Source organism: Musa acuminata, chromosome BXJ1-11 (assembly GCF_036884655.1).
Source record: "Musa acuminata AAA Group cultivar baxijiao chromosome BXJ1-11, Cavendish_Baxijiao_AAA, whole genome shotgun sequence".
NCBI lineage: Eukaryota > Viridiplantae > Streptophyta > Magnoliopsida > Zingiberales > Musaceae > Musa > Musa acuminata.
In genome coordinates this window covers 8,309,782-8,337,403 of record NC_088337.1, presented here as the reverse complement: position 1 = coordinate 8,337,403, position 27,622 = coordinate 8,309,782, and the positions used below count along the sequence as shown (strand labels likewise).

At 37.6% G+C, this 27,622-nt stretch overlaps 1 protein-coding gene across 2 annotated transcripts; it reads right to left on the bottom strand.

Annotated features, from left to right (window-relative positions):
- Positions 1 to 14,190: 14,190 nt before the first annotated feature.
- Positions 14,191 to 17,375, bottom strand: LOC103971169 (double-stranded RNA-binding protein 8). Of its 2 annotated transcripts, none has more exons than XM_009385126.3 (5): positions 17,187 to 17,375; positions 16,701 to 16,821; positions 15,614 to 15,873; positions 14,957 to 15,170; positions 14,191 to 14,860 (listed from the first exon to the last, which is right to left on the bottom strand). In XM_009385126.3, the coding sequence occupies exons 2-5, from the start codon at positions 16,783 to 16,785 to the stop codon at positions 14,589 to 14,591; spliced, it is 831 nt and encodes a 276-aa protein (XP_009383401.1). In that variant the 5' UTR covers positions 16,786 to 16,821; positions 17,187 to 17,375; the 3' UTR covers positions 14,191 to 14,588. The 2 variants fall into 2 exon arrangements, with proteins under 2 accessions (XP_009383401.1, XP_009383403.1); XM_009385128.3 differs by having other exon boundaries at positions 16,701 to 16,785.
- Positions 17,376 to 27,622: the final 10,247 nt, after the last annotated feature.

The window sequence follows — 27,622 nt, the reverse complement described above, 5'->3', positions numbered from 1 at the left end:
CTCCTCAACATGTGAAGTCCGTCTCACATGATTCTCCCTCTGGAGAGCCGAGACTTATCCCTCCTGGATAACTGTCCCGTTGGAGCAACATCTCTCTTCGTTTCGGAGACCACCATCCCCTTAGACTACTCCGATCTGCTGAACAAACTGTGCATTGTTCTGTCTCTGGTAAACGAACTTGCTAGATTGCGCCTCCACGTCAATACAGCCATCGCTGCACCCCTCAAGGCCTAGCAACATGCTGAACTCGTTACACACTTCAGCCTCCTCCGGACGTATCCTTCACATGCCGAAGAGAAAGTTTTAATGCTCCATGGCGCTGAGTCTCGGTCGCCTTGGGATGGCCACGAACATTCCATCGTCCGCATACAAGCCCATGCATGAGTACCGAATTCTTCGAGTTAGCAATTCCCCTCACCTCTGTGAGCTTTGCACAACTCTTTCGGTCGCTGAGCAACTCATTCCACTTTGCATGGTCTCATCCTTTGCCAAGCGCCTCGCTTGCCTTGAGCACCATCAAGTATAGTTGTCAACGTTGAGCCGTAGCTCAAACTCAGCCATCCCAACCTTTATGCGCTCCACATTCTTCCAAGCTTGCCTGTTCTCGTGGTGCCTCTTGCGCGAAGGGTTGGTCGTTCCTCTGAATGTCAATGTTAGATGCCCGCTCCCCTACGCGACTCTTTTCCCTACATCTCCATGCCCGTTTTCCCTCAAACGGTCGCGCGTTGCTGACTGCCCTCAACGCAGCCCCGCTAGGTCCCCCACGTTTGCATGTCAAGTGTTTCTATGAGTGCTTGTCCCGCTCTGATACCATCTGTCACGGACTTAGTTGGTTTTGCCTAAGTCGTGCGGCACCCTCGCGCGTCCGTCCGCAAAGGTCAGCCTCCCCGAAGCCTCCCATTGTCCCTTAGGACCAACAAAAGAGAGAACGGGTTAAAGAGAACGCCTCAATCGGGATCCACAAGCAAACATGTCCGAAAAACACTTCATAGACAATGCAAATTACAAACAGACTTTACAAGCTCTGAACAGTGACACAACAAAGGGTAAAATGGTCCATTACAGACCGAAAAGCTCTCGCGCGTGTCCACATGACACAACCTTTATTTACAAGCCTAAAGAGGCCACCAACCCAACTAAAATGGGACTATTAAGCCTTCGGCCGCCCCTCTACATGTTGTACAAGGCATGAACATGCCAAAAGACACGGACATACATAAGCATTACATCAAACACCCTGTTTCGAAGTTTGCCCGTGACAAGGTTGAATAGCATAGGTGCTTTCCTTTTCAACCTTTTCCTTTTGTTTTAGGAGATTGATCTCCTTTTGTAAGTCTGCCCTTTCCATGCGGAGCCTGTCAAGTTCCATATTTTCTTATTCCAGCTCTCGGTATTTCCTTTTCAGCTCTTCTACTTCACGTATTAGCTGGAGGTTTTCCTGGGCAATTGTAATGGCCTGTTGATGGGCTTCCTCAATTTTTGTTTTTTCTTTTTCTGCTTCCACTGTGGCTTTCAGTTTCTTTATCTCTGCCTCATAGTGGTTAATATAATCCTACTGTTGTTGGAGGAGATTTTTGGGTTCATACTTGACTGGTTCCTCCAGTGCTACAGGGGTCTTTTTGTTGAAGTAGTAGATACTGCACATCCCGCACGAGGTGATTTCACACAGCGGGCAATGTCGTCTGTGCCTTTGCTGTGAGATTCTTTTACAGCAGTTGCACCTTTCCAGTCTTGCCGATAGTTCCTCGTTTATCCTCCAGATGTGGCTGCACTCGGCCTGTTTTTGCGAGACTTGTATTCTTGCTCTGTATCCTGACTCTGGTCCAATCCACCAGGTCCTGCTATCTTCAACAAGAGCAAATATCTTATGGGTGAAGGAGTGTATACCATGTTGTAATTCCTCTATGTCTTCTCCCTCAGAAATTGAGTAGATTGCGTCACTTTGGTTTTCTCCTTCTTGGACAGAGATGATTTCATAATCCTCTGGAAGGTCTAATTGTTCAAACATTGCAACCCTCTTTATGTTTTTGCGGTCGTTGGGGCCTTCCCTGGCGAAATGTCCTTCCTCACCGCACAAATAGCACTTGCACCTTTTGTTTCTTACCAGGTGCTTTTTTTCTATCCTTGCATGTGATGAGTGGGGCTTGCCTTTATATGTTGTGGATCTCCTAACCCCGTATTTCCTTTCGGGCTTGTTATAATACCCTGGGATGGGTATTTCACTACAGAAAGACAGGTCTTTGAGCACCCTTTTGAATGCGGCATCCTTGCATTCTGCTTCCAGATATTTGTAGGAAAATAAGATCCTGGGGATTACCCCGATCGTATTGCCCCTGTATTTGGATTCAAAGGCGTCCTTTATTCTCTTTCCTAATTCTCCAGGCATCTTGGACCATAGTTTTTCAGATAGCTCGGGGCTTGTGAACAGTCTTCCCGTTTTTTAGGCTAACCTCATGTAGTCATTTAGGAATTGGATAATATGTTTCAGGTTGTTGCACGAAAGCCTCTCTAGGTCTCTGTAGAATAATATGTTTCAGTTTCAGGTTGTTTCAGGTTTCCAGGCCTACAGAGACATAGAGAGGCTTTCGTGCAACAACCTGAAACATATTATCCAATTCCTGAATGACTACATGAGGTTAGCCTAAAAAACGGGAAGGTTGTTCACAAGGCCCGAGCTATCTGAAAAACTATGGTCCAAGATGCCCGGAGAATTAGGAAAGAGAATAAAGGACGCCTTTGAATCCAAATACAGGGGCAATACGATCGGGGTAATCCCCAGGATCTTATTTTCCTACAAATATCTGGAAGCAGAATGCAAGGACGCCGCATTCAAAAGGGCGCTCAAAGACCTGTCTTTCTGTAGTGAAATACCCATCCCAGGGTATTATAACAAGCCCGAAAGGAAATACGGGGTTAGGAGATCCACAACATATAAAGGCAAGCCCCACTCATCACATGCAAGGATAGAAAAAAGAAAGCACCTGGTAAGAAACAAAAGGTGCAAGTGCTATTTGTGCGGTGAGGAAGGACATTTCGCCAGGGAAGGCCCCAATGACCGCAAAAACATAAAGAGGGTTGCGATGTTTGAACAATTAGACCTTCCAGAGGATTATGAAATCATCTCTGTCCAAGAAGGAGAAAACCAAAGTGACGCAATCTACTCAATTTCTGAGGGAGAAGATGTAGAGGAATTACAACATGGTATACACTCCTTCACCCATAAGATATTTGCTCTTGTTGAAGATAGCAGGACCTGGTGGATTGAACCAGAGTCAGGATACAGAGCAAGAATACAAGTCTCGCAAAAACAGGCCGAGTGCAGCCACATCTAGAGGATAAACGAGGAGCTACTGGAAAGGTGCAACTACTGTAAAAGAATCTCACAGCAAAGGCACAGACGACATTGCCCGCTGTGTGAAATCACCTCGTGCGGGATATGCAGTATCTACTACTTCAACAAAAAGACCCCTGTAGCACTGGAGGAACCAGTCAAGTATGAACCCAAAAATCTCCTCCAACAACAGCAGGATTATATTAACCACTATGAGGCAGAGATAAAGAAACTGAAAGCCACAGTGGAAGCAGAAAAAGAAAAAACAAAAATTGAGGAAGCCCATCAACAGGCCATTACAATTGCCCAGGAAAACCTCCAGCTAAAACGTGAAGTAGAAGAGCTGAAAAGGAAATACCGAGAGCTGGAACAAGAAAATATGGAACTTGACAGGCTCCGCATGGAAAGGGCAGACTTACAAAAGGAGATCAATCTCCTAAAACAAAAGGAAAAGGTTGAAAAGGAAAGCACCTATGTCTTACTAATGGAGGAAAATCAGCAGATACTATCAGCCGAGACGAAAGAAGCCGCCAAACCAGAAAAAGCAAAGAATATGCTATTCAACCTTAAGGTACAACTTGAAATACCCAATACTCCTATAATCAAAGTAAATGTCATTCTAGACACAGGGGCCACCACATGCTGTATAGATGAAGGCGCGATACCTAGGGAAGCACTGGAAAGGAATCCCTACCTGGTACATTTCAGCGGGATTACATCAAAGACAACAGCAGATAAGAAATTGAGAGGAGGAAGAATGATGACAGGTGACAACTCCTTCAGAATCCCATACACATATGCGTTCCCTATGAAATTAGGGGATGACATACAGATGATAATCGGGTGCAATTTCATCCGCGCCATGCAAGGAGGAGTCAGAATTGAAGGAAATACGGTAACCTTCTATAAGAACCTGACCACTATTAACACCCTCCCATATGTTCCAGTTACAGCTGCAATAGAAGAACTGGAACTAGAAGAAGAAGACTACATCCAAATTCAGGAGCTGGTTCTATACTCAGCCGAACCTCAAAAGGACGAAAACAAACTCAGAGCACAGTTTGGAAGCCTGATCGAAAAATTAAAGGCCCAAGGGTACATTGGTGAAAATCCTCTTCAACACTGGAAGAAAAACGGGTTGATGTGTGAACTGGAAATCAAAAACCCAAACCTTACAATAGAGGACAAGCCAATAAAGCATCTCCCGCCTCAGGCCAGAGAATCCTTCTCTAAACACGTCAAAGCACTTCTGGACATTGGCGTGATCAGACCAAGCAAAAGCAGGCACAGGACAACAGCAATCATAGTCAACTCTGGCACAACAGTAGACCTAGTCACTGGCCAGGAAAAAAGGGGAAAGGGAAGAATGGTCTTTAACTACAGAAGACTAAATGATCTCACTGTAAAAGACCAGTACAGCCTACCAGGGATAAACACCATACTAAGAAAGGTCAGCAACAGCAAGATATACTCCAAATTTGACCTAAAATCCGGATTCCATCAGGTAGCAATGCACCCGGACTCAATAGAATGGACGGTTTTCTGGGTACCAGATGGACTATATGAATGGCTGGCAATGTCATTTGGGCTCAAAAATGCCCCCGCAATATTTCAGAGAAAAATGGATGACTGCTTCAAAGGTACGGAACAATTTATAGCAGTCTATATAGACGACATCCTAGTATTCTCTGAAAATATGAAGGACCATACTATGCATCTTCATAAAATGCTAGAAATCTGTCAAAAAAATGGATTAGTATTAAGCCCGACAAAAATGAAGATTGCAGTCAAAGAAATAGAATTTCTAAGGGCAGTATTAGGAAACTCAAGGATTAAGCTGCAGCCCCACATAATAAAAAAAATTACTGAGTTCAAAGAAGAAGACCTAATAACCAAAAGGGGTTTAAGGTCTTGGCTGGGGATTCTAAACTATGCCAGGAATTACATTCCAAATCTCGGCAAACTCCTAGGGCCTCTCTACTCGAAAACAAGCCCAACAGGAGAAAAGAGACTCAATGAACAGGACTGGAAGTTTATCAAGGAAGTCAAAAGCAAAGTCCAAAGGCTTCCTGATCTAGAAGTACCACCCCCAGATTGCTACATAGTTCTAGAAGTTGATGGATGTATGGAAGGATGGGGAGGAGTGTGTAAATGGAAAAATAAGAAAGGAGATCCAAGGAGCACAGAAAGAATCTGTGCCTATGCTAGCGGAAAATTCAGCCCCATCAAATCAGCCATTGACGCAGAATTACACGCAGTCCTGAAAACTCTCGAAGCCCTAAAGATCTACTATCTGGACAAAAGAGAGATCCTGATAAGAACGGACTGCCAAGCCATAATCAACTTTTTCAACAAATCGGCTCAAAATAAACCATCAAGAGTCTGATGGATGACATTCATTGATTATATCACCGGAAGTGGAGTTGAAGTCCAATTCGAACACATCGAAGGAACAAGTAACATCCTCACCGACTCCTTATCTAGATTAATCAACATTCTTTTAAATGCAGGATGGAGGGAAGAACAAAAGGACCAACTATCACTATTGGCGGAAGCAACCCAAGAACTCAAGGCTAAGCCCAACCCAAAGGCGGAAGCCTTTCTAAATCAAATAGCCTGCAAAATAATAACCTCCTATTCCAGTACACCGATAAGCTCACCTGCCTTCAAAAGGGAAAGAAAAGGTTACTTAATGACGAAGACTCCACAAAGAGGACACTCGGAATCTTACAACAGAAGGCAGCAGAACAAGCAATCAATGCCTTACAGCAATACAGAGACATCCACTCACTTAAAGTGGAAGAGTACCGGTGGCGAAGCTCAGGGAAAGACAACTGGTACAAAGACTGGCTACCAACTGTCGTCCAACAACAACAACAGCAAGAGAGAGCCCTGGCGCTTACAAAAGACATCGCCCAAAGGACGCCAAACTTCAGCATCTAGGGACATGGTGGACCCCTAAATATGCTGAAATCATGCAAACCACCGCCACCTAACGCAATAAATTATAAAGTCATGGGCTGAGCCTCGAGGAACCGCCCGACAAGATAAGCTGGCACGCAGTATAGAGCGTACCTTCACTACTTAGCAGCTAAGTAGCACTTTTGAGCTGTGCCTCGGGGAGTCGCTCAAAATTTAAATAATTGTACCCGAGGGAATATAAAAGAGAAAACGAGAAGAACGCGATGGGGCCCAATGAGTACCCGGTTCTATCCGTCTCTTCTATATAAACCTCTTAGTAGTTCTCTTGCAGGACAGGCAGTCGAACACTGAAGTTCTACTTGAGCAAAAATCCCCTAGAGCTTTGTAAGAATCTTTTGCTTTCTCTAGTTCCTTGTGCAAATCAGTTCTTTGTTATCCTTTTGCAAATCATAGTTTTGGTTGTCCAGTTTTTCTTTCCTAGTGATCATAATTATGATCATAAAATCATAAATTGTTATCCTTTTGCAAATCATAGTTTTGGTTGTCCACTTAAACCAGGTCCTGCTATCTTCAACAAGAGCAAATATCTTATGGGTGAAGGAGTGTATACCATGTTGTAATTCCTCTACGTCTTCTCCCTCAGAAATTGAGTAGATTGCGTCACTTTGGTTTTCTCCTTCTTGGACAGAGATGATTTCATAATCCTCTGGAAGGTCTAATTGTTCAAACATTGCAACCCTCTTTATGTTTTTGCGGTCGTTGGGGCATTCCCTGGCGAAATGTCCTTCCTCACCGCACAAATAGCACTTGCACCTTTTGTTTCTTACCAGGTGCTTTCTTTTTCCTATCCTTGCATGTGATGAGTGGGGCTTGCCTTTATATGTTGTGGATCTCCTAACCCTGTATTTCCTTTCGGGCTTGTTATAATACCCTGGGATGGGTATTTCACTACAGAAAGACAGGTCTTTGAGCGCCCTTTTGAATGCGGCGTCCTTGCATTCTGCTTCCAGATATTTATAGGAAAATAAGATCCTGGGGATTACCCCGATCGTATTGCCCCTGTATTTGGATTCAAAGGCGTCCTTTATTCTCTTTCCTAATTCTCCGGCATCTTGGACCATAGTTTTTCAGATAGCTCGGGGCTTGTGAACAGCCTTCCCGTTTTTTAGGCTAACCTCATGTAGTCATTCAGGAATTGGATAATATGTTTCAGGTTGTTGCACGAAAGCCTCTCTAGGTCTCTGTAGGCCTCTTCTTGCATCCCGATTGATCCCTGAAATGAGTCTTCAAGTATGAAGATTGTTCTTAATTGAGATAGGATATTTTGGGTACCTCCTGCTCCGTCGGCGTTTGCCAGTAGTAGTTGGTATTCGTCAGGGTACGCCATCCTCCATTGGATCCAGGCTAGCTTCTCGGATTCACCGAGCAGATTTTCGATAAATTCCATCTTTGCTTGGGAATCTGTGAATCCTTGGAGTGAGACTAAATTCTTAGTTATTGACTCCCATCTCATAAAAACTTCATCAAACATCCCTAATTGTGTAGGGATAATGAACATGGCTCCCTGCTGTTGAAATGTTGAGGGTAGGTTCCATGCTTCAGAAAAATCCTTTGTTTTGAATTTGGCTTGCCTAGTGTATCCTTCAAAGGTAGGCTTCTGGATTGTTGACTCTATGTTAATTGCGGGGGGGTAGTTTGCTGGCCCCATAGTAGAGTCTGTAGGTGGTCTGTAGTTTGATACGGCAGAGGAGGAATATACTTGTTGGGAGAGTCTGGCTAATTGTGGGTATTCCACTTCCCAATTTTCCTCAAGTCCTGCTGCTATAATTTCTTCTTAAAATTTTTGGGGATATGGCATTCTCCCCACCACCTTCTGAAGCGTCAATATACTGAAAATAAAAATTCAGGTTATTCCGCAAGCCTTCTGTCTCATTGTCTTTGCTGCCCGATGTTTGTATTATGACAGTTATTGTGTAGCTCCGGATTTCTTCCTCGTCGCTGAACGTCTCGTCATCAGCGGTATTGTAGTTGATCCGGCTTGATGTAGATGCAACTTTGTAATTGTCGAAGCTGACAGATATCCTTCCATCTAATAAATTTCGGCTTCGTGCTTCTGATGGCTGCATTGGTATTGAGACTTGAGTTGGTCGAATGACCCAGTCTCTTCCTTGTATATCTGTTATAGAGTACCTTCTCCCTGGTAGTGCCCTTACACCGTGGCTGGTGAGGTAGTCCACCACCCCTGATACTTCGTACGCAAAGGCAACATTCGGGGTATTTGAAAGTCGCCCTACCATTCCTCGGGTGACAAGCAAATTAGCTTCACCATTCCGCCATGTGTCATATCCTCTGGTGAGGATTGAGAGTTGAATATTGTGGTAAAAGTCCCCTATTGTCATCATGATGTCGGGGATTACGTAGACCAGCTGGCTCTCTCGAGTCAAGTCTACTTCCATGGTGGCAATGATGGACCGATCATCCATCCATCTGTTGTCCCTGAACACTAGTAGTGCCTGTGTCCCTTCTTCCTGTCGATGCAGGGTTTGCAGCCGTACCTGGAGTGTTCCTAGGTGGATATACTGCATTCTACTCCTCTGAAGCCTTTCGTAACTTTCCTCCATGATGAAGGATCTGTCCTCCTGGTTGTTTGTAACCAGCATGGCCTCTTCAGACCTATGAACGTATACCCTGTGATGGGCATCGTCCCTTCTTGAGTGGTATAGCACCTCAGCTGGTGCTATAGTAGATCTTTCGCGCATAGATAACCTTAGTTGTGCCTGAGGGTCTATCTGCTGTTCTAGGACATGTTGGGTGGAGACTGAACCTCCAAATAATCTTTGTCCTGCACGTCTTGTTGCCTGGCGAGTTGATGTCCACTAATTTATGATTTGCAATCATTGTCCATTGTTATCCAAATAATCTTTCAGGGACAATTTATGATCGCAAATCATAAATTGTTAATCTTTGTCCTCCAAATAATCGGTGTTCAGGGACACCGATTGGCAAAAGGAACACCAATGATTGTCCTCTCTTCCACAAGTTTAAATTGACTAAAGCTCTCTATGGATTGAAACGAGCCCCAAGGGCTTGATATGAGAAACTTAGCTCATTTCTTATCGAAAATAATTTCTCTAAAGGCAAGGTTGATACTACATTGTTTATCAAAAATTTTGAAAATAATTTTCTTATTGTTCAAATTTATGTTGATGATATTATTTTCGGTTCCACAAATAAATCTCTATGTGAGTCATTTGCTAAAAGTATGAATCTTGAATTTAAAATGAGTTTGATGCGGGAATTAACTTTCTTTTTAGGCTTACAAATCAAACAACTTAGTAATGGTATTTTTTTTAGTCAAACAAAATATGCTTTAGATTTGCTAAAAAGGTTTAATATGGATAGCTCAAAGGCTATCAACACTCCTATGAGCACCTCCACTAAGTTAGACATTGATGAAAGTGGAGAAAGTTTTGATCAAAAAGCTTATAGGGGTATGAATATATTTATTAATACGAAACATCAATTAGCCGATATTTTCACAAAGCCCTTAAGTGAAGAACAATTTGATTTTATTAAAAGAGAATTAGGAATGTTAATTTGTCCGAATGCATGAATTTGTTAAATTTCGTTTTCGGACTTTCTTGATTCTTTAGATCACTCACTTAAATCTTCTCCTCTTACGATACAAATTTTACATGATGATGTAAATATGGTTATGTGCTTCATGACAATAAAATGTTTACTTTGATGTTGAAATTCTGTGCTTTGATGCTGAAAATTTCTATGATGTTGTGATCTCTTTAAATGATGAGCATGTTATCATACAATAATGCAATATCGTGTTTACTTTGATGCTGAAAATTTCTATGATGATTATGATCTCTATTGAATATTGAGAAGTTTTAATCATATATATGATGCAATATCGGATTCTTAATTTTTGAGTGCTACAAGCACTAATGATATTACCTCATGCAAGTAGTGATGAAAGGCTATGACGAAACATTTTATAAATACATGAAGTGTTTATATATTTAAATATCTTGATGTTTGATATATGGAAGTCATTGACAAATGCATTTCTCACGGATTTCACTATTATGAATTTTTAATGAGAAATGGATTTGATGTAATGCTCTTCTCACTATGAAATTTTATTCGTAAATTTCTCCTTCATGTGATACTCCTCTCCCATTAATACTTTCTTATTCTTCTCATGAAAATTGAAGGAATTCCAATAGATATCTTAATCCTTGAAAGATGAATTTTCGTGTGTGATAATTATTTGCAAGTTTGGGGTTTTGATTTCATATAGATATCTCGATCTTTTTCATGAATCCCTTCTCTTTGTCAAAATTAAAGCATGTTTCAACGAAAACTTATTTATCATTTTTGACTTGATTCAAATCATTTCATAAATTTAGTTCTTAATGGATTCCCTCCTTACCTTCTTTCCTCTTCTTTATGCAAAATGTGATGACAAAGGGGGAGAAGTTGTTGGAATCTATTGCTTTAATGTTGATAACATTTAATGATGAGAACTATTGAGTGTGAAACTTGCTTGATTTTTTTTTTACCACACTTGTATTGTTGATTTTTTCTCCTTTTTGTTGATGATAAAGGGGGAGAAATAATACCAAAATGTGGTAAATTGATGACAAATATATGCAATGTATTTCATCATATATACTTAAAATGTTTGCTTGATAAATTTCTTTCATTATGATAAGATATCTAAAGCTTAACTTGCTATTTTACAATTGATATCTTGCCATAGAATGATGAATTACTATCTTTGTCATCTTTCATATTTGAAATATTATACTTGAAAATGAATGTTATGACTTGACATCATACTTAGCATCGTATTTTGAGAATAATAGATCATGATAGGAATCATGATGTGCATGTGATAAGTTTAATGAACTTATCCTATCAGTTTGTTTCTTGAATTCAAAGGCCTTGAATTCAAGAATGTCTTTTCTCAAGTATGGCATATGGATAGGGGGAGTTAAGGTTAACTCCCTCATCAATTGATTGTCATCATCAAAAAGAGAGATTGTTGAATCTCAGATTTTGATGATGAAGTCAATTGTAATTTGTTTGATCTAATCTATAATGTTGAGAAAAGTGTGCAGGATTAACTACGATAGCAATAAGACATAAAGCAAGTGTTGTGCCAGAGTCAAGATCGAGATCTCATTGGGAGTTCGAGAGTTCGTCGGAAGTCCAAACGTTCGTCGGAAGTTTTGTCGGAACCAATCGAGAAGTCTAGGAGCTTGCCAAAGAAGCTCGTCGGTACTCACCAAGAAGATCGTCGTAAAGTCCAGGAGCTTGCCGGGAGTCCGCTGGAACATTGCCGAGAGTTCGTCGGATGTTCGCCGGAAGTACGTCGGAAGAGCAATTGACGCACCGGAACAAGAAGCACTGTAATTATGTCTTAGTTATCGTAGTTAGAGCTTAAATTAAATTAGGATTGGGAGGTAATCCCACTAACTAAATTAGGGGCCAACTAGGCCCTTAACAGGGCTGAATTGGGCCGAATTGAGCTACCAATTCAGCCCCTGAAAACTTGGTCGACGGTGGCACCGCTTGGAAAGCGGTGCTCTAGGATTTCTGGGCGGTGGTACCGCCTCTGTCAGGCGGTGGTACCGCCCAGTGTTTGGTCAGCAGCGGTAGTACCGCCCAGAAATGGCGATGGTACCGCCAGTACCCCGGATTCCGGGGATGTGACATTTTTTTACTCCAATTTTGAAGTTATTGGGGTCTATAAAAACTCCACCCTTTTCTGCATTAAAGGGCATGAAAGTATTGGCTTATCTTGAATTCTTGAGTCTTAAAAGTGTTGTAAAAGTTAGAAAGAGTTCTCCTCTTTTATCTCTTAGCCTTGTAACCATCCAAGAAAGAGGAGTGAGCCTTGTAAGGGTTATCTCATAAACCCGGGAAAAGGAGAAAGTGTTGTAAAGAGGTGTTCGGTCTTCACCTATTAAAGGAAGACCTTTAGTGGATGCCGGTGACCTCGTCGGAGGAGGAATCCGAAAGTGGATGTAGGTCACATTGACCGAACCACTCTAAATTCTGGTTTGCTTTTCATTTGTGCAATTTATATTACTGCAAACCTCCTTAATCTTCTCTTGCACTTTTACGAAAGCTTTCAAGTCCAACTTCTCTCCAAAACAGATTGAATCGAAACCATTTTCGTCGGAATCGGTTTTAATCGAAACGAACATTTTTCTGAAATCGCGAAAGTTTTCCGCTGCACTAATTCACCCCCCCCCTCTTAGTGCCGCTCTTGATCCTAACAGAGATTGGTAGAAAAAACACAAAATGAAGGTCTGTCTTATTTATGTTCCTAAAAGAATCATACACTAGTACCCTACATTGATCCATAACTAATAAATATCGTCTATAATCATAAGTATAGATTAATTTTTGAAAAACATAAAATGGGCAAAATGTTGAAAAAAAAAAAGTGAAATGCAAGAACTTACAAACTTACATAGTCTAATTCCTTGTTCCTATATAACACCATATGATTAAAAGGAAATTTCAGTGTGAAAAGTAGGAAATAAAAGATACTGGCATCCATAGATGACAAGATTCGGAGAACCGTTTTGGGTGTGCTTTGTGATCCATGCTGATGTGGATGCAGCGTACATCTGATGGGGCCATCTTCCATGCTTTGTTCATGGAAGAGAGGCAATTTAGTTGACTCTCTTATTTGTCTGTCAAGGGAATCTGCAGTTCCCAGCCATAGTTTCTTGTTCTAGATATAGACAATGATACAGCAGCTGTTGTAGAATTGACTCCAATATCTTAACTGTTTTTCTCCTTGTATGGAAAGCTCATACTAATGTAGTTCTTAACAATACTTTTCATAATGGCCATAACTTACTATACAAAACCGTCGCATATGTACATTCTGCTAGAGAGTTACTTTGAACATGAGGGAAGGAATCCTATATGTCAATATCTTGTTAGACAGGAAAGACATTAATTGGTTTTGGGTCAAGCTTAACTAGCATGATTACTAGGATCATAAACAAGATGGAGGATTAAGCTTTGTTGCAAGAAAGGATAATGTTCTTTTATGTTTTTCCTTTGTTACAGGTACCATGACTGTCGGGATAACTTCTATTGCAAAGCTGCAGCTTCTCAGGAACGACTCAAGGCTGCAATCTTGTGATAGCTCTCGTGAAGTAATAGCTATTCAGGTAGGACTCGAAGTTGCAGTCTGAGAAGGAATCAGATTTATTCATGTAGAGACTGGTTCATAAGCATTGATAAAAATTCTGTGCAAACATATTGATCACTTTGAAGGATTTTGAATATTGTTCGTAATATTGTTTTATCTGTTGGTATGTTTTAGAGTTTAAAATTGTAATATTGTTTTATCTGTTGGTATCTTTTAGAGGTTAAAATTATTCATGTACTTCTCCAAGGGAATAGAGTGGTTAATTGGTTGGATTATATCACGCCAGATATTTTGTTTCACTCTAACATAAACAAGCTATATTTTTTTCCGATATCGCCAGCAAACTTTAATTTATCGTTGGTAAAAGAAAAAAAAAAAAACTGTTTCTCCTTTTAGGTAAATATATGTTATCAAATATATGTAGACCTCATGATCTCATATTTATCTTTTGAAATTGAAGTTTAGAATACGTATAAATTTATAGAATCTGAAGTTTTAAATATACCCTCAAAGTTATCTTTCATCTCGATCGACGGATTACCATTTTATCGCGTGGAACTCTAATTGATATCAATAAGCTTCAAATATTTCTTATAAGCATATTTTATGTTTTAAGTTCAACCAGCAAATGTTTGGTGAGCACAGACATGTTTTTACCAACCTTTGTAAAAATATAAGCTCATAAAATAAAATCCTTCTTTAAATCTCTGGCAAATAAAAGCAAATGGAAAGACAAAGAACCTAAAAAGCAACTAACCAATTCAAATTGGGACCAATTTATACCCTTAATAAAGGGGAATCTGAATGAGTAATGTGTCACAAATCCATTTGTCAAACAAGGCATTGGAATCCTTAGGTAGGGCAGTAGGTGATAATAGAAAAAAGAACAAGAAATATTTGCCGACAAGAGACTGCCCAGTCCATTGTGAACTAACAACATCCAACCAGAATACACTCTTCTATACTTACCATGGTGCCAAAGCCTAAATTTACAAGGCTTCCAATCTCAGCAAGCTCTAAACTTCGACGATTCACATCTAACCATCTCATCCCACAGTGGGTGCATGGAAACATCAATTTGTTTCTACAATCAACATGTTCAGACCTGCTGATTTGGACTCATCATGCTGACCTTAAGAATCACTGAGTCACCTCCTCAATTTGGATATTACTACTGGGTACCCTTGAATCATCTTCTGGCATGACAGTCACAGGTTCATCTTTGTTTGACTTAACTACGTGGCCATCTTTACTTCGAGGAAATCTCTTCTTCGACCATTTCTTCTTGAAATTGGCCTTCTTGGGTTTGATCTTTTTCACTGCTTCAGCATGCACTTCTGGCTCTTTCACTTTCCGTTTACCAGGAAGAACGGCATATTGGGAGGCACTATCAGTGCCCTTCCGAGACTGACCTGTACAGAAAAAGATTTAGTACTGCAGAAGAACAAAAGAGAGCCACAGTTAAACATTTATTTTGATGCAACTAAATAATCATATGTTTAGCCTACCCTGGATGGCCAAAAGAGCTGTTCGTGCTGCTTTTATCTCGGCTTCCTTTTTTGTCCTTGCTGCAGCTCCTATGTATTGAATTCCACCAATCTCAACTGTACAGGTAAATGGAGTTGCTCCAGAGGAATTTTTGGTGCATATGTAGGACGGAATCGCATAATTCATTTTCTGTGCATATTCTTGGAGTAGATTCTTGCATAGACCAGTTTCATGCTGGAGAAGATAAACCAATTTTCACATACCAAGATTATATAAACTTGAGGATTCTTAATAGCATGACAATGAACTAGCATGGAATGATTGTCTCCGTACAATCTTTCCACTCTTCAAGAAAGCAAGTTGCGCATAGTTTGTATTTATCAAATCATGTAATATCTAATGTAAGCCATGAGGGAAAATATCATTAGATAATTTTACAGAAATCACAAAATATAAAGCTCTTGAATGACCTAAAATACAAAGAACGATGCACATAAAATCAATGCATATCCTGCACATGAATAATATATTGTTGAGTATCATGCATATGAATATAGACATATCAAGAAGTACAACAGAATATTTAATGCTAATTTACCACACCCATTTCCAAGTTTATCTTGATTCATGATTTTTCTAAAGACACAAAAGTTGTATTAAAAGGTGAGGGAGCATACAACTGTAGGCAAATTTTCAATCATCTGGCCAGACTTGTGAATCTCCACGAGTGCAATTTCAGCAGCAGACTGTTCAGCAGCCTTGCGGTTGAAAAACCCAGGAAGCGAATCATATCTGACGTGATTGACAATAACTGTTGACTTGAAGACAGGCTCATGTGAAGGACCTTCCTTGAGAGTCTGATATACAGGTGTAGGAATGCCTACTTTTTGTGCATACTCTTGCAAGCGACTCTTGAAAACATAGCAGCTAGCCACCCCTAAAATGGGTCAGTAAAATATAAATTCACCGGATAAATCACTATGCCGACCCCAGATAGTTGGGACTTACGGCCTTGTTATTATTGTTGATTGTATAAATCACTAAAAATTTGCAGAACAGGTAAATTCTAAGAATTTTGCAAATCATCTACTGTACAGCTTCAGAAATTACATTATAGATGTATACATCTTCCATACAACAAGCTAAATTGGTTAAGAATTATTAAAAAAGGATCTGAACTCCATAAAATTGCTGCCTAACTACTGTGCTGTTATAATTAAGCCTTTTTACTGAAGTTATCAGTTTGAAATGAAACAAAAGCATCGCTACAGTCATCAACAGCATGGTTTCATTAAGGCAAAAGATAATTGGCACATGATGACAAAGGATACAAGTAAAATGGTACCATTAGCACAGACATCACTATAGTCATAACTTCACTAAGTGGCACGTACTGCTTTCATCTGATGAAAGTAAATATTTCTCTTTATTATAATAGATTCCACACTCTTAAACTCATGAACTTGGCTCAACTTGAAAATCAACTGGACCTAGTACAGTTGAATCCTAAACTGAGATCTCAACAGATCTCAAAGTCCAGGACTTAATAATTAATCGTGAGTTAAGAAATATATATTATGTCAATTCATCCAGAAACAAAAAAAACATGAGAAACATCGCATATAGAGAGGTAAAAAGTTGCATAAAGCTAAGAATTTGCCATTGTTCATATTGTGGGAATATTAGTTTTTGATTCATCAGAATAGTCAAACCAAAAAGCAACAAGAAAAAACAATCAAGTATACTAAAATATTTAGAGCTTACCTTTCGTATTGTCCGGACTCTTTTCAGTTGTATTATCTTTATTTTTCTCTGTGTATTCTCTAAGCGCAAACCCCTCAAGATTCATCTGCCCTCAAAGAAACCGAAGTTATAACAACACCACCTGTATATCGGCACAAAAAAGCTCATAATCGCCTTAAAATCATCAACACAAGATCAACTAAATCAAAGAAGAAAACTTTTTGGTGATCATGATCTCCCTAGAATTATAGACACAAGCTGAACTAGATCGAACTTTTCGTGACAAAAGAATGTTGAATCCTTCAATGAACACTAAAAACAAAACTTTTTATGACCATATTTCGTTCGAAGAAATGGCACACAGAGATTACGCGAAAAGGAAGATAACGAAACGAGAGATCGAATCTTCGATGCCGAAACAGGCCTGCCCAAACATAAAGCGGTTCTACTGAATCGCATTTATCCCAGCAAAATAGCCTTCGAGAACAGCATTAGGGGGTGTTCCACCTGAAAGATTCCTTCTGTAAGGCTCCTCTGTGGTAGCGCTGGCCCCGGCTCCACCGGACCGGTCACGCCTTCGGCCTTGGTACCAGCGGTGCGGAAGGCGGCACGAAAGCGAGATGAGGCGGAGCGAAGGGCTCGAAGGTTCACCGCGGATGCCCTACTCTTCCTTCAAAGGCCGAATGCTAAAACCACGCCCAATTTTTTGACAATACAAAACCCTGACCGGGTGATTTCAGACTCGGGCGAGTTCGAGACTCGGTGTTACAGCTTCACGGAGCTATTATTTATATTTTGTTAAAATATTGGAACTTAAACTTTTAGATATAAATGACAGCGATAAAAAAAATATATATTATGATATCAATTCAAATTTCAGGTGTTAGATTTAGATAAATTTCTTAAATAAATATAAATTAATTATTTAGTAACATATTAGAACAAAAGTTAGTAGGAAAATTACAACCTCACATTTGGAAATAAAGGTTAGTAGGAAGATCATGTTGTGAAAGTAATAATTACAGTGACTTATGGTAAAAAGTCAGAGGGATGAAATGATTTAGCACAGAAAAAGTGAAGTAACCTTGATAGAAAAAAAAAAAGAGGAATATTTTTAATATTTATTATTTGTGTTATTTTAGGAAACTTAAAAGGACATTAAAATTTCTAACATTGACATTTATTTTATTTTAAGAATATGTTAATGGCTGGGTTAATCTATGTTTAGGTTCTAATTTATTCTGTATAAGATAGCCCTTTTAATTTCATTAAGAAATTTCTCATTCATTCTTTCTTAAATATGTATCATCAACGAGGTGTTTGCAAAGAAGGAATACACAATCATTTACTTTTATTCTCAGGAAATGGATTCAATTAAATACCCAAGTGAAGGAGCAAAATCATTACTTACCACATCAAGTATGTGCTTAGGAGTTTTTTTATAATTTATTTATTAAAAAAATTGTTTTTTTCTTTATTTTAATTGGATCAGATTTTATTCTTTTTCGAGTTTTCCCCCCAACACTCATTTTGGGGTGAGAATCTCAACTTACTGTCACCACTAAAAGAATAATATGTACATCCTTCTATCTTCAAAATGAAAATATTTCTGCTCTTTTACGAGTAATGAAATGATTACCTAGGCATTGGACTGATTAAAATGTTAAAAAGTGCTTGACCACAAGAACAGTAAAGATTGTTATATTTAGATGAGAGCATTCTGAATTTTCTTTTTGCATAACCATCACAAGATAAACATTACTTAATGAAGTTTTGCAGATTAAGCAGAGTTGAAAGAACAAAATCACAGGACCATCACTTTGCAAGTATTGTAGACATATTATTATTATTATTATCTTTGATAAGCTGGTAGAGAGTATTCAGGAACAAAACATCCAACCAAAAGTAGAGATATGGTCACTATGAGATGGTAGTTGGTGACCTAAATGTTCAATATCAACGGAAGGATTGTCAATTGAGAGAGAGACTCTCTCTCTCTCTCTCTCTCAGGGACACTTGGGTTTCCCTTCCTTGGTCTTCCAGTTGTTGTAGCATGGGCACTCCTCCTTGTGCCCATCTGTACCAGACGGAACACACAGACACTTTGCACAGCACATTTTGCAGAAGAACAAGCAGGGCTTCTTGTGAGATGTTTCCGAGCATCTGTACTCGCACTTCCCAGCACATTCTGCATGTCAAAGTTTGTCACTCACTCTCCTCTGTCGTTTCAGACATCATCAAATGTGAGTGAAAAGAAAGGGGAAGGAGTCTGTCTGTACATACCTTCAGGGCGAAGGGAACCTTCTCCACCACTCTGTTTCATTGTGAGTTCATGTCAGAAGAAGCCACAACTCAACTTACAAACTTGAAGAAGAAACACCAAAGAACTTACTGGTTGATAGACCGCAGAAGTGTTGGCAGCAATTATCTCAGCCTGCCACTACAAAAGCATTGAAATCGAAGCGTGTCACCCAAGTGTTGCAAGAAAATGGACAGAATTTGCAGAAATCAGAGAGATGTATTACCACGAAAACAAACGCCAGGAGGAGGAGCGGGAGGAGAGAGGAAGAACGAGACATCTTCTTCCACCTGTAGCAACAAGTGAATGGATCTTGGTGTCGAAGTAATGCATCCTTTATGCACAAGCAGCGTTGAACTATATAGGTAGTAGATCCAATGAAGGCCTGCCAGAAATAATTCTGATTTTAAATTTATGTAATTAAGGACTATATCTGTATGGATCATTTGAAGATCAAAACAGCAGATTAATTTGTAGAACAGAGAAAAAAAGATCGACTCGTCTGATGTGGAAACAAATCAGTGATATAAATGTCAGATATTCCTCTTCAAATCGTGAGTTCTGGAAGATACAGTTAACAGTTGTCTTTTCTTGTTCCTCTCTGCACACCTCCATTTCATGTTTCCGCCACGGGCAAACCGTTCTATCAGGGCGATATGGTGAATCACTGGTGATAAGGGTTTTCTATTGGCGTCGTTCTCCTAATTCGAAGATGTGATAGAGGAAAAAGAAAAGAAATTCCTAATAGAGGAATGCACGAACCAAAAAGAAAAAAGAGATTACTTCATCGATACATTAATTTGAAACCACACAAAGATAATTAAACAATATTATTTTATTAATACCATAAATGAATATCACCATTGATTTTCTTAATTATATGAATAAGTTAGAGATTTCATGAATCAATTAAATTATTAATTGATTTATTTCTTAATGAGTGATGTGATTTTTAGAAAGTAAATATTTGAATTTAATGTTAGTGTGTGAACTATAAGAAATAAATATTATAATTTCATCTAGTGTGGAAGTAAAATATATATAAAGATTAAATTATTACTTACCTTTTATAAAGATAAAATATATTATAGAACTTATCTTCTCCTAAAAGCGTCTCCATCTCTCTCAATCATCACCAAGATCTTCTATATTTTTGTTATCAACTTTTATTTATATTTTAAAATTATTAATATTAAAATTATTATAATTTATATCATGCACAATAATATTTTAAGTTTAAAATTTTATAATTAATAAATAATGATCATTGAATTGTGATGCTAAAATGATTAGTTAGTTTAGTAATAGTTTAAATTTATTTAATTAGATATATTTATATTTTAAAAATTATGTATAAATTTTTATGATATAATTAGTTTTAAATTTGAAATCGAATCTAAATTAGTTATTTCATAAAAAAATTATTTAAGATTAATTATTATTTATAATAGTTTAAAATATTTATATCTAACTTAATAAGAGGGATCAAACTGAGGGTTTGAATTAAGTTAAGTTGATTGACAAGATTAACCCATATGGTCAAGTATGACTTAGCACATATAGTCAGATATAACCTAGCACATGTAGCTAAGTATGGTTTAACCCATGTGGCTAAGCATAATGTATCCTACGTGGTTAAGTATATCTCAACTTATGTGGCTATACATGACTTAATCCATATGACTAGATATAACCTGACTAATGTGACCAAACATGACTTAGCTCATGTGACCAAATATACTCCAACTTGTGTGGTTAGGCATAACGTAGCCCATATGATTAAGTACAATGTAACTTATGTGACTATGTATGACACAACTTATATGGCCAGGTACGATGCAACCCATATGGCTAGGTACGATCCAACCTTATGTGGCAAGTACAATGTAACCCATATGGCCAAACATGATTCAACTCATGCGGCTATGTATGATCTAACTCATGTGGCCAAGCACAACTCAACCCATATAGTCAAGTATAACCCAACTTATGTGGTTAGGCATAACCTAACTCGCGAGAGAAGTGTGAATCAATTTAATAGTAAGGCTTAGCCTAGCCTATAAAAATAGGCCCACCCAGTTATGCGACTAATGTTAGATACATCGTCATCACTTTATCCAGCCTATTGTATATCAACCCAACCTATTACCTAATCCAAGACTTAGGTGGATCAATTCGGTTTGAGTTAGCACTATATGACATAATTTAAGTTTATTATTTTAAGCTTGTTAGTTGACTAAATCATATAGGTTTAATCAGTTCAAGCCGATTTATAATGATTCCACACTAACTTGACCAATTCAAATCTACTTAGCCTAATTAAAATCAATTAAATATAAGTTAGACAAGTCTAGGATGATTTCATTTTATAAGGATTTAAGGTTAATTTTGTTAAGTACTAATTGAATTGAGTTTAGTTCAAGTCAATTGAGCTATTTCAATTAAGATTCTAATTAATTGAGAAGTTTTAAGAGATTGATATCTTGTGTCTTTATGATTTTATGAAACCTAAAAAGTTTATCAGAAGATTCATTTGAAAATAATTATTAGTTTTCTCCTATCTTTTACATTTAATTGATGATATTAATGTAATTGTTACTATGTAATATATATAATTATGCTAAATAGTTCACATTGGAAGTGTAACTTATGAAATAAGCTACGGATCTATTATAGTGCAGAGCCACCAATGAATATAGTTTAGCAGGTCATACATCATGGTCCCTCATAATAATTTATCATACTATTTCTTGGATATATGTATGGATAAATAAATGAATATAAATGAATGATCATGGGTAACTATGTATCCCTACCGAGAGTAAGTATGGTGATTTTCTTTAGGGATTAACAGGTCATCAGATGTGATGGTTAGATAATTCCGTTATCCATTGTTGGGATGAACGTGTCCCCACTTGGATGGGTCAGGGATATCACTTCATCCACTGTTGGGTATGTAATATGGGTTCTCTCTATCTATTATTAGGAAGAATGCATACAATAAAGTATGTCTCTCTATCAAGGCACTATCGAGTATGATATATGTCTTAATTATCTGATTGTTATATATGTCATTGAGATATATTACATATGACTGATGTATAATTTTTTTTACTATGTAAGAATTATCATTATTTTTTTGGTATATGAGTTTTATAATGAATTGATATATTATCATTTCATATTAATTATTTTATGAATATTAAATATTATTTTTATAATTTTTCGGAGGTTACTACCAACATATATGGTTGCTGATGTATTTTTATCTTATATTTATTTTTAGAGTACCCTACTACTTTATAATAGATCCAAGGCTTTGGTGAATGAGACTTTTCTCACTTGTGGCCCTACTAACAATATGCGATTTTTTTTAGTTAAAAAATATATTATAAAGATAATGATTTAAATTTAAATATTAAAAAGGAGCGTCTTCTGTAAATTATGAAAAATAAAATGATAATTTATTTTTTTAATCTAGGATGTGATAATATTATTAGAAACGAGTCGGCACTAGGGGGTGAATTAATGCAGCGATAAAAACATCGGTTTCGTAAAATCTTCATACGATAAAACTAATTTCGTAAGATGTTAACTTGATAGCATACGGAAGAGTGTAGTGGATGTAAAATAAGTAATGAGAAGGCAGTTTGTAGTTAAAGTAAATTACTCAAAAGAAATACAAACCATATTTTTATAGTGGTTCGATCATCGTGACCTACATCCACTCCACTGATTCTCCTTCCGTCGAGGCCACCGGTATCTACTATTGATCTTCCTTCAATGGGCGAAGATCAACCACCCTTACAACTCGATTCTCCTTTTGACAGGTTCAGGAGAGAACCTTTACAACCCCCCTTACTTCCCTCTCAAACTACACTAACACTTAGGGCTTTAAGAGGAGTTCACACAAAATTAAAATAGAGTTTTCGTTCCTATTTTTGCTCTTAGTTTTGTGGTTTAACCAGGGATGAGAGGGGTATTTATAAGCCTCAAGTTGATTCAAACTTGGAGCCTAAGAATGTCTCATTCCCAATTTTTAGGGTCCTAATGGTACCACCGCCTAGTCTGGCAGTACCACCGCCCAAACTGGCGGTACCACTACCTGACATAGTCTCAGAGACTGTGCCATGATGGTGCCACCTATTGGGTCACTATTTGGGCCTTTCATTGGGCCCAACACAATTCATATATGAGCCCAACTAGCCCCTAATTGGGTTGGCCCAATTCCAATCTTAATTATGTACTAACTATGAAATATAAGACAATTACTAAGCTAAACAACTCCGTAAGTGTAGGTTTCTTCTAGCGATCTTCCAGCAAACTTCCGACAATCTCTCAGCAATGTTCTAATGGACTCCCGCCAAGCTCCTAGACTTCACGATGATCTTCTTAGTGAGTTCCGACGAGCTTCTTTGGCAAGCTCCTGGACTTCTTGGTTAATTTCGGTAGAACTTCCGATGAACGTCCGGACTTTCGACGAACTTTCGAACTCCCAACGAAATCGCATCCTTGACTCCGAGACTTCATTTTTCTTTATGACCTACTATTGTAGTTAATCCTACACACGTAAAACCTACTTTGATCTAGATAATTAATACTAAGCTAATCAGATGTTGTCCGGCACATCATTGGTTCATCGACGCCTCGTCCGATTGTTCGGTGCATCGTCCTCTCTTATGGCCTATTGCCCAATCGGCCAGTTGACCTTCGCAACTCCGCTTTCCTTGGCGCAATATCCACTCTTCTTGGCCTGATGCCCGAACTCATGGCCCGAAGCCTTCTGTCGATACGTTGACCGATCCTTTAGTTCGATGTCTAATCTTCTGACATATTTTTCTCTAGCCCAACATGATTCTTCCTGCTTTAATTGTCTCTCCCTGATCGAAGCATCCTGCGTCACTCAAAACATAGATTAAATCATAAACATTATCAATTGGTTTCATCATCAAAATCTGAGATTCAATAATCTCCTCCTTTTTAATGATGGCAACCAATTGATGACGGGGTTAACCTTAACTCCTCCTATCAATATGCCATATTAATAGAACTCTTGGATTCAAAAATCTAAGTAACATATTATCATAAACTTATGCATAACATCATTATACTTCTCCCCCTTTGTCATCAACAAAAATGAGAAGTGCAACTATCAAGTGTTTAGGATATATTATAGTTCAAATCATTGTATTATAAATATAATCTTCAGTTTTATCATCATGCAAGCTAGTAAAAATTTTTGAGTTTTGTAAGTTTGTAAATTGTGCTATATGTGCAAGTTTAACATATTTTGCTTCTTGAGATATGCAAGATAGTACTATTGCTTCTCTTGAGATTGTAAACTAGCAAGTTTTGGTGATGTTCAAAATAGTAAGTTCTATATCATACAAGCGAGCAATTTTTTACATCGTTTTAGAACAAGCATAGCTAGTTCTTTCTCCCGCTTTGTCATTATAAAAAAAAAGAGAAGAAATACGATTTTATAATTTTTTTCCCTTTACAATAATTTTCAAAACATGACAAAGGATAAATAACAAAGATGAAAAATCAAGTCATGAATGTCAAAATAATTTTTCATCATGAATATTTTATCATTGCATGCATCATTATCATGAGTTGAAGTATTGCATGTATAATATCAAATCATCATTCATAATTACATCAATATTTCAATCCTAAAAAATGAAAGATCAAGTCTAAAATAATTAACGAAAAGAATTCTTAGGAGATCATGATATAGATAAAATTCATTTAATCTTGTAGGAGAATAAGATCTCAATTTATGCATATAAAATCTCTAAATTCATTATGAATCATAAAAATTATAATTATGAAAAATCATGATTTATTTAGATAGTAGATAGCAAAAAGAAACAAGGAGAAAATGATCTTCATTCATAGAAAGATTTCAAGTATCAAATATCGAGAAATCAATATCATGAATTGAATTATTTTCCTCTTTACTAAATGACAAAGAGAAACATAAGAGATCAAATAAGATTTCTTGATTCATAAAAGATTTCATGTTATAAATCTCGAAAAATCAAGATAAAGCTCATTCAAATTCAAATCATCACATCAAAATCATTTTCAAGAGATTCATAAAAAATATATAGATAGATTCGTTAATCTCTCCTTTTTGAAGATCGATAAAGTAGAGAAAAAGAAAATTTTTAAGGAGAAAGCTTTCCTCTTTTTAGTATTTCAATTCATATGACTGATTTTATATAAGCATGCTCCTTTTTCATTTATGCCAAATAAAAAAAATATACATCAACATTTAAAACCAAAAAAAAACTTTCATTACAATTAAGATTGATAATCCATAAATCATAAAAATCATCATGCATAATTTTGAAATATAAACTTATTAAGCATGATCATTATGTATCATTACTTTGGGCATGATATCATTAATTATAGAGCATCTTTAATCAAAATCGAGAAACAATATAGAAATCAACATGATACATATTAATGCTTCTTAAAAACATATATAGGATTATCATTATATTTAAATCTAACATTTTATTTCTTTATCATCAAACATATAATTTTCATTATCATTTTCAAAATTACTAGCATGATCCCAATTTTTTAGCATTTTCATTACATTATTAAATATATAATTTTTAAGAAAAATAATTAAACTAAATTAAAAATAACTCAGGAAAAGTATTATGTAATTTCAAAATAAACTAAGGGGATTTTGATTATCTCATCGTCGAAAGCCATTAAGGTGTAGTTTGCCGCATCACCTTTGTTGGTTTGTTCTTCATCGGTTTCCTCTTTATCATCGGATGAGCTCGATTCATTCTAAAGTGCTTCCCTCTTCTTGCATTCATAGCAAGTAGTTGCATTCTTTTTATTCTTTAATTTTTGTTTCATGAATTTTTTAAATTTCATAGTGAGGAGTTCAAGTTCACCATCACTTGAGCTTATGCTCGAGTGATCTTCAATTATTCTAAGTCTGAAATCCTTCTTTTTCTTTGGAAGATTATCTTCAAGTTCGTTTTGTGCCACATTAGTCATTTTGTAGGTCATTAAAGACCCAATTAGTTCTTCGAGTGGAAGCTTGTTTAAGTCTTTTTCCTCTTGTATGGTAGTTACTTTTGAATCCCAGTTCTCATGAAGAGAACATAAAATTTTGTTTACAAGTTCAAAATCTGAAAAACTTTTACCAAGTGCTTTTAAACCATTAACGACATCCATAAAACGGGTATACATGTCAACAACAGTTTCGCTTGGCTTCATTCGAAAAAGTTCAAAATCATGCATTAAAAGACTAATTTTCGAAACTTAGTGCCTTTATATGTGGTTTCAAGAATGTCTTAAATATCAAAAGTCCTTTCGCAAATAGAAATCCGATTAAATTTATTTTTGTCTAAGGCATAAAATAAGGCATTTATAGCCTTTGCATTTAAAGGGAAAGTCTTCTTCTTCAACTCATTTCAATCGTTCATTAGAAGAGAAGACTTTTAAAAACCAAATTCGACTATATTCTATAAATCGAGATTCAACGAAAGCAAGAAAACTCTCATTCGAGTTTTTCAATATGTGTAGTCCGTCCCATTGAACATGGGAAGATGAATGAGAGAGTGACCCTCTTGAAAGCCGAAAATAGTCATTTTTCTTTGGGTGTTAAACCAAATAAGAAAAACGTGGCTCTGATACTAACTATTAGGAATGAGTCGGCACTAAGAGGGAGGGTGGGGGTGAATTAGTGCAATGGTAAAAATGTTAGTTTCATAAAATCTTCATACGATAAAACCGATTTCGTAAGATATTAACTTGATAGCATACGGAAGAGTATAGTAGATGTAAAGCAAGTAATGAGAAGGTAGTTTGCAATTAAAGTAAATTGCATTTCAAATGCAAACCAAATTTTTATAGTGGTTCGATCGTCGTAACCTACATCTACTCCACTGATTCCTCTTCCGTCGAGGCCATCGGCATCCACTATCGATCTTCCTTCAATGGGCGAAGATTAACCACCCTTACAACTCGATTCTCCTTTTGACAAGTTCAGGAGAGGACTTTTACAACCCCCCTTACTCTTCTTGTTGAATCTCGTATTTTGATGATGAAACTACTTGATATATGTTTATGATTTAATTTGCGTTTTGAGTGACGCAGGATGCCTCGATCAGGATGAGACAATTAAAGTAGGAAAATCATATTGTGCCGGAGGAACATGTCAGAAGATTGGACGTCGGGCCGGTGGATCGGTCGACGTATCGACAGAAGGCTTCGGGCCGTGGACTCGGGCATCGGGCCAAGAAGAGCGGGTATTGTGCCAAGGATATCGGAGTTGCGGAGTCAACAGGCCGATTGGGCAATAGGCTACAGGAAAGGACGATGCGCCGAAGAATCGGATGAAGCGTCGAGGGACCAATGACATGCCGGACAACTTGGTTAATTGCTTAGGATTAATTGTCTCGATCGAAGTTTCTGTTTTAAGTGTGCAGGATTAACTACGATGAAAGTAAGACATGCAGCAGGAGTTGCGCCGGAGTCAAGACAATGATCACGTTGGGAGTTCGAGAGTTCTACGGAAGTTCGGACGGTCGTCGGAGGTTCTGCGGGAACAAATCCGAGAAGTCCAGGAGCTTGCCAAAGACGCTCGTCGGAACTCGCCAAGTGG

What these genes read in the sequence shown, in the direction of transcription:
- LOC103971169 (XM_009385126.3), bottom strand. Translation starts at nt 16,785, where the DNA reads ATGAATCTTGAGGGGTTTGCGCTTAGAGAATACACAGAGAAAAATAAA. An exon ending in GAGTCCGGACAATACGAAAG is followed by an intron (nt 15,874 to 16,700) that starts GTAAGCTCTAAA and finishes GACCCATTTTAG; the next exon opens with GGGTGGCTAGCTGCTATGTT. An exon ending in TTGAAAATTTGCCTACAGTT is followed by an intron (nt 15,171 to 15,613) that starts GTATGCTCCCTC and finishes TATCTTCTCCAG; the next exon opens with CATGAAACTGGTCTATGCAA.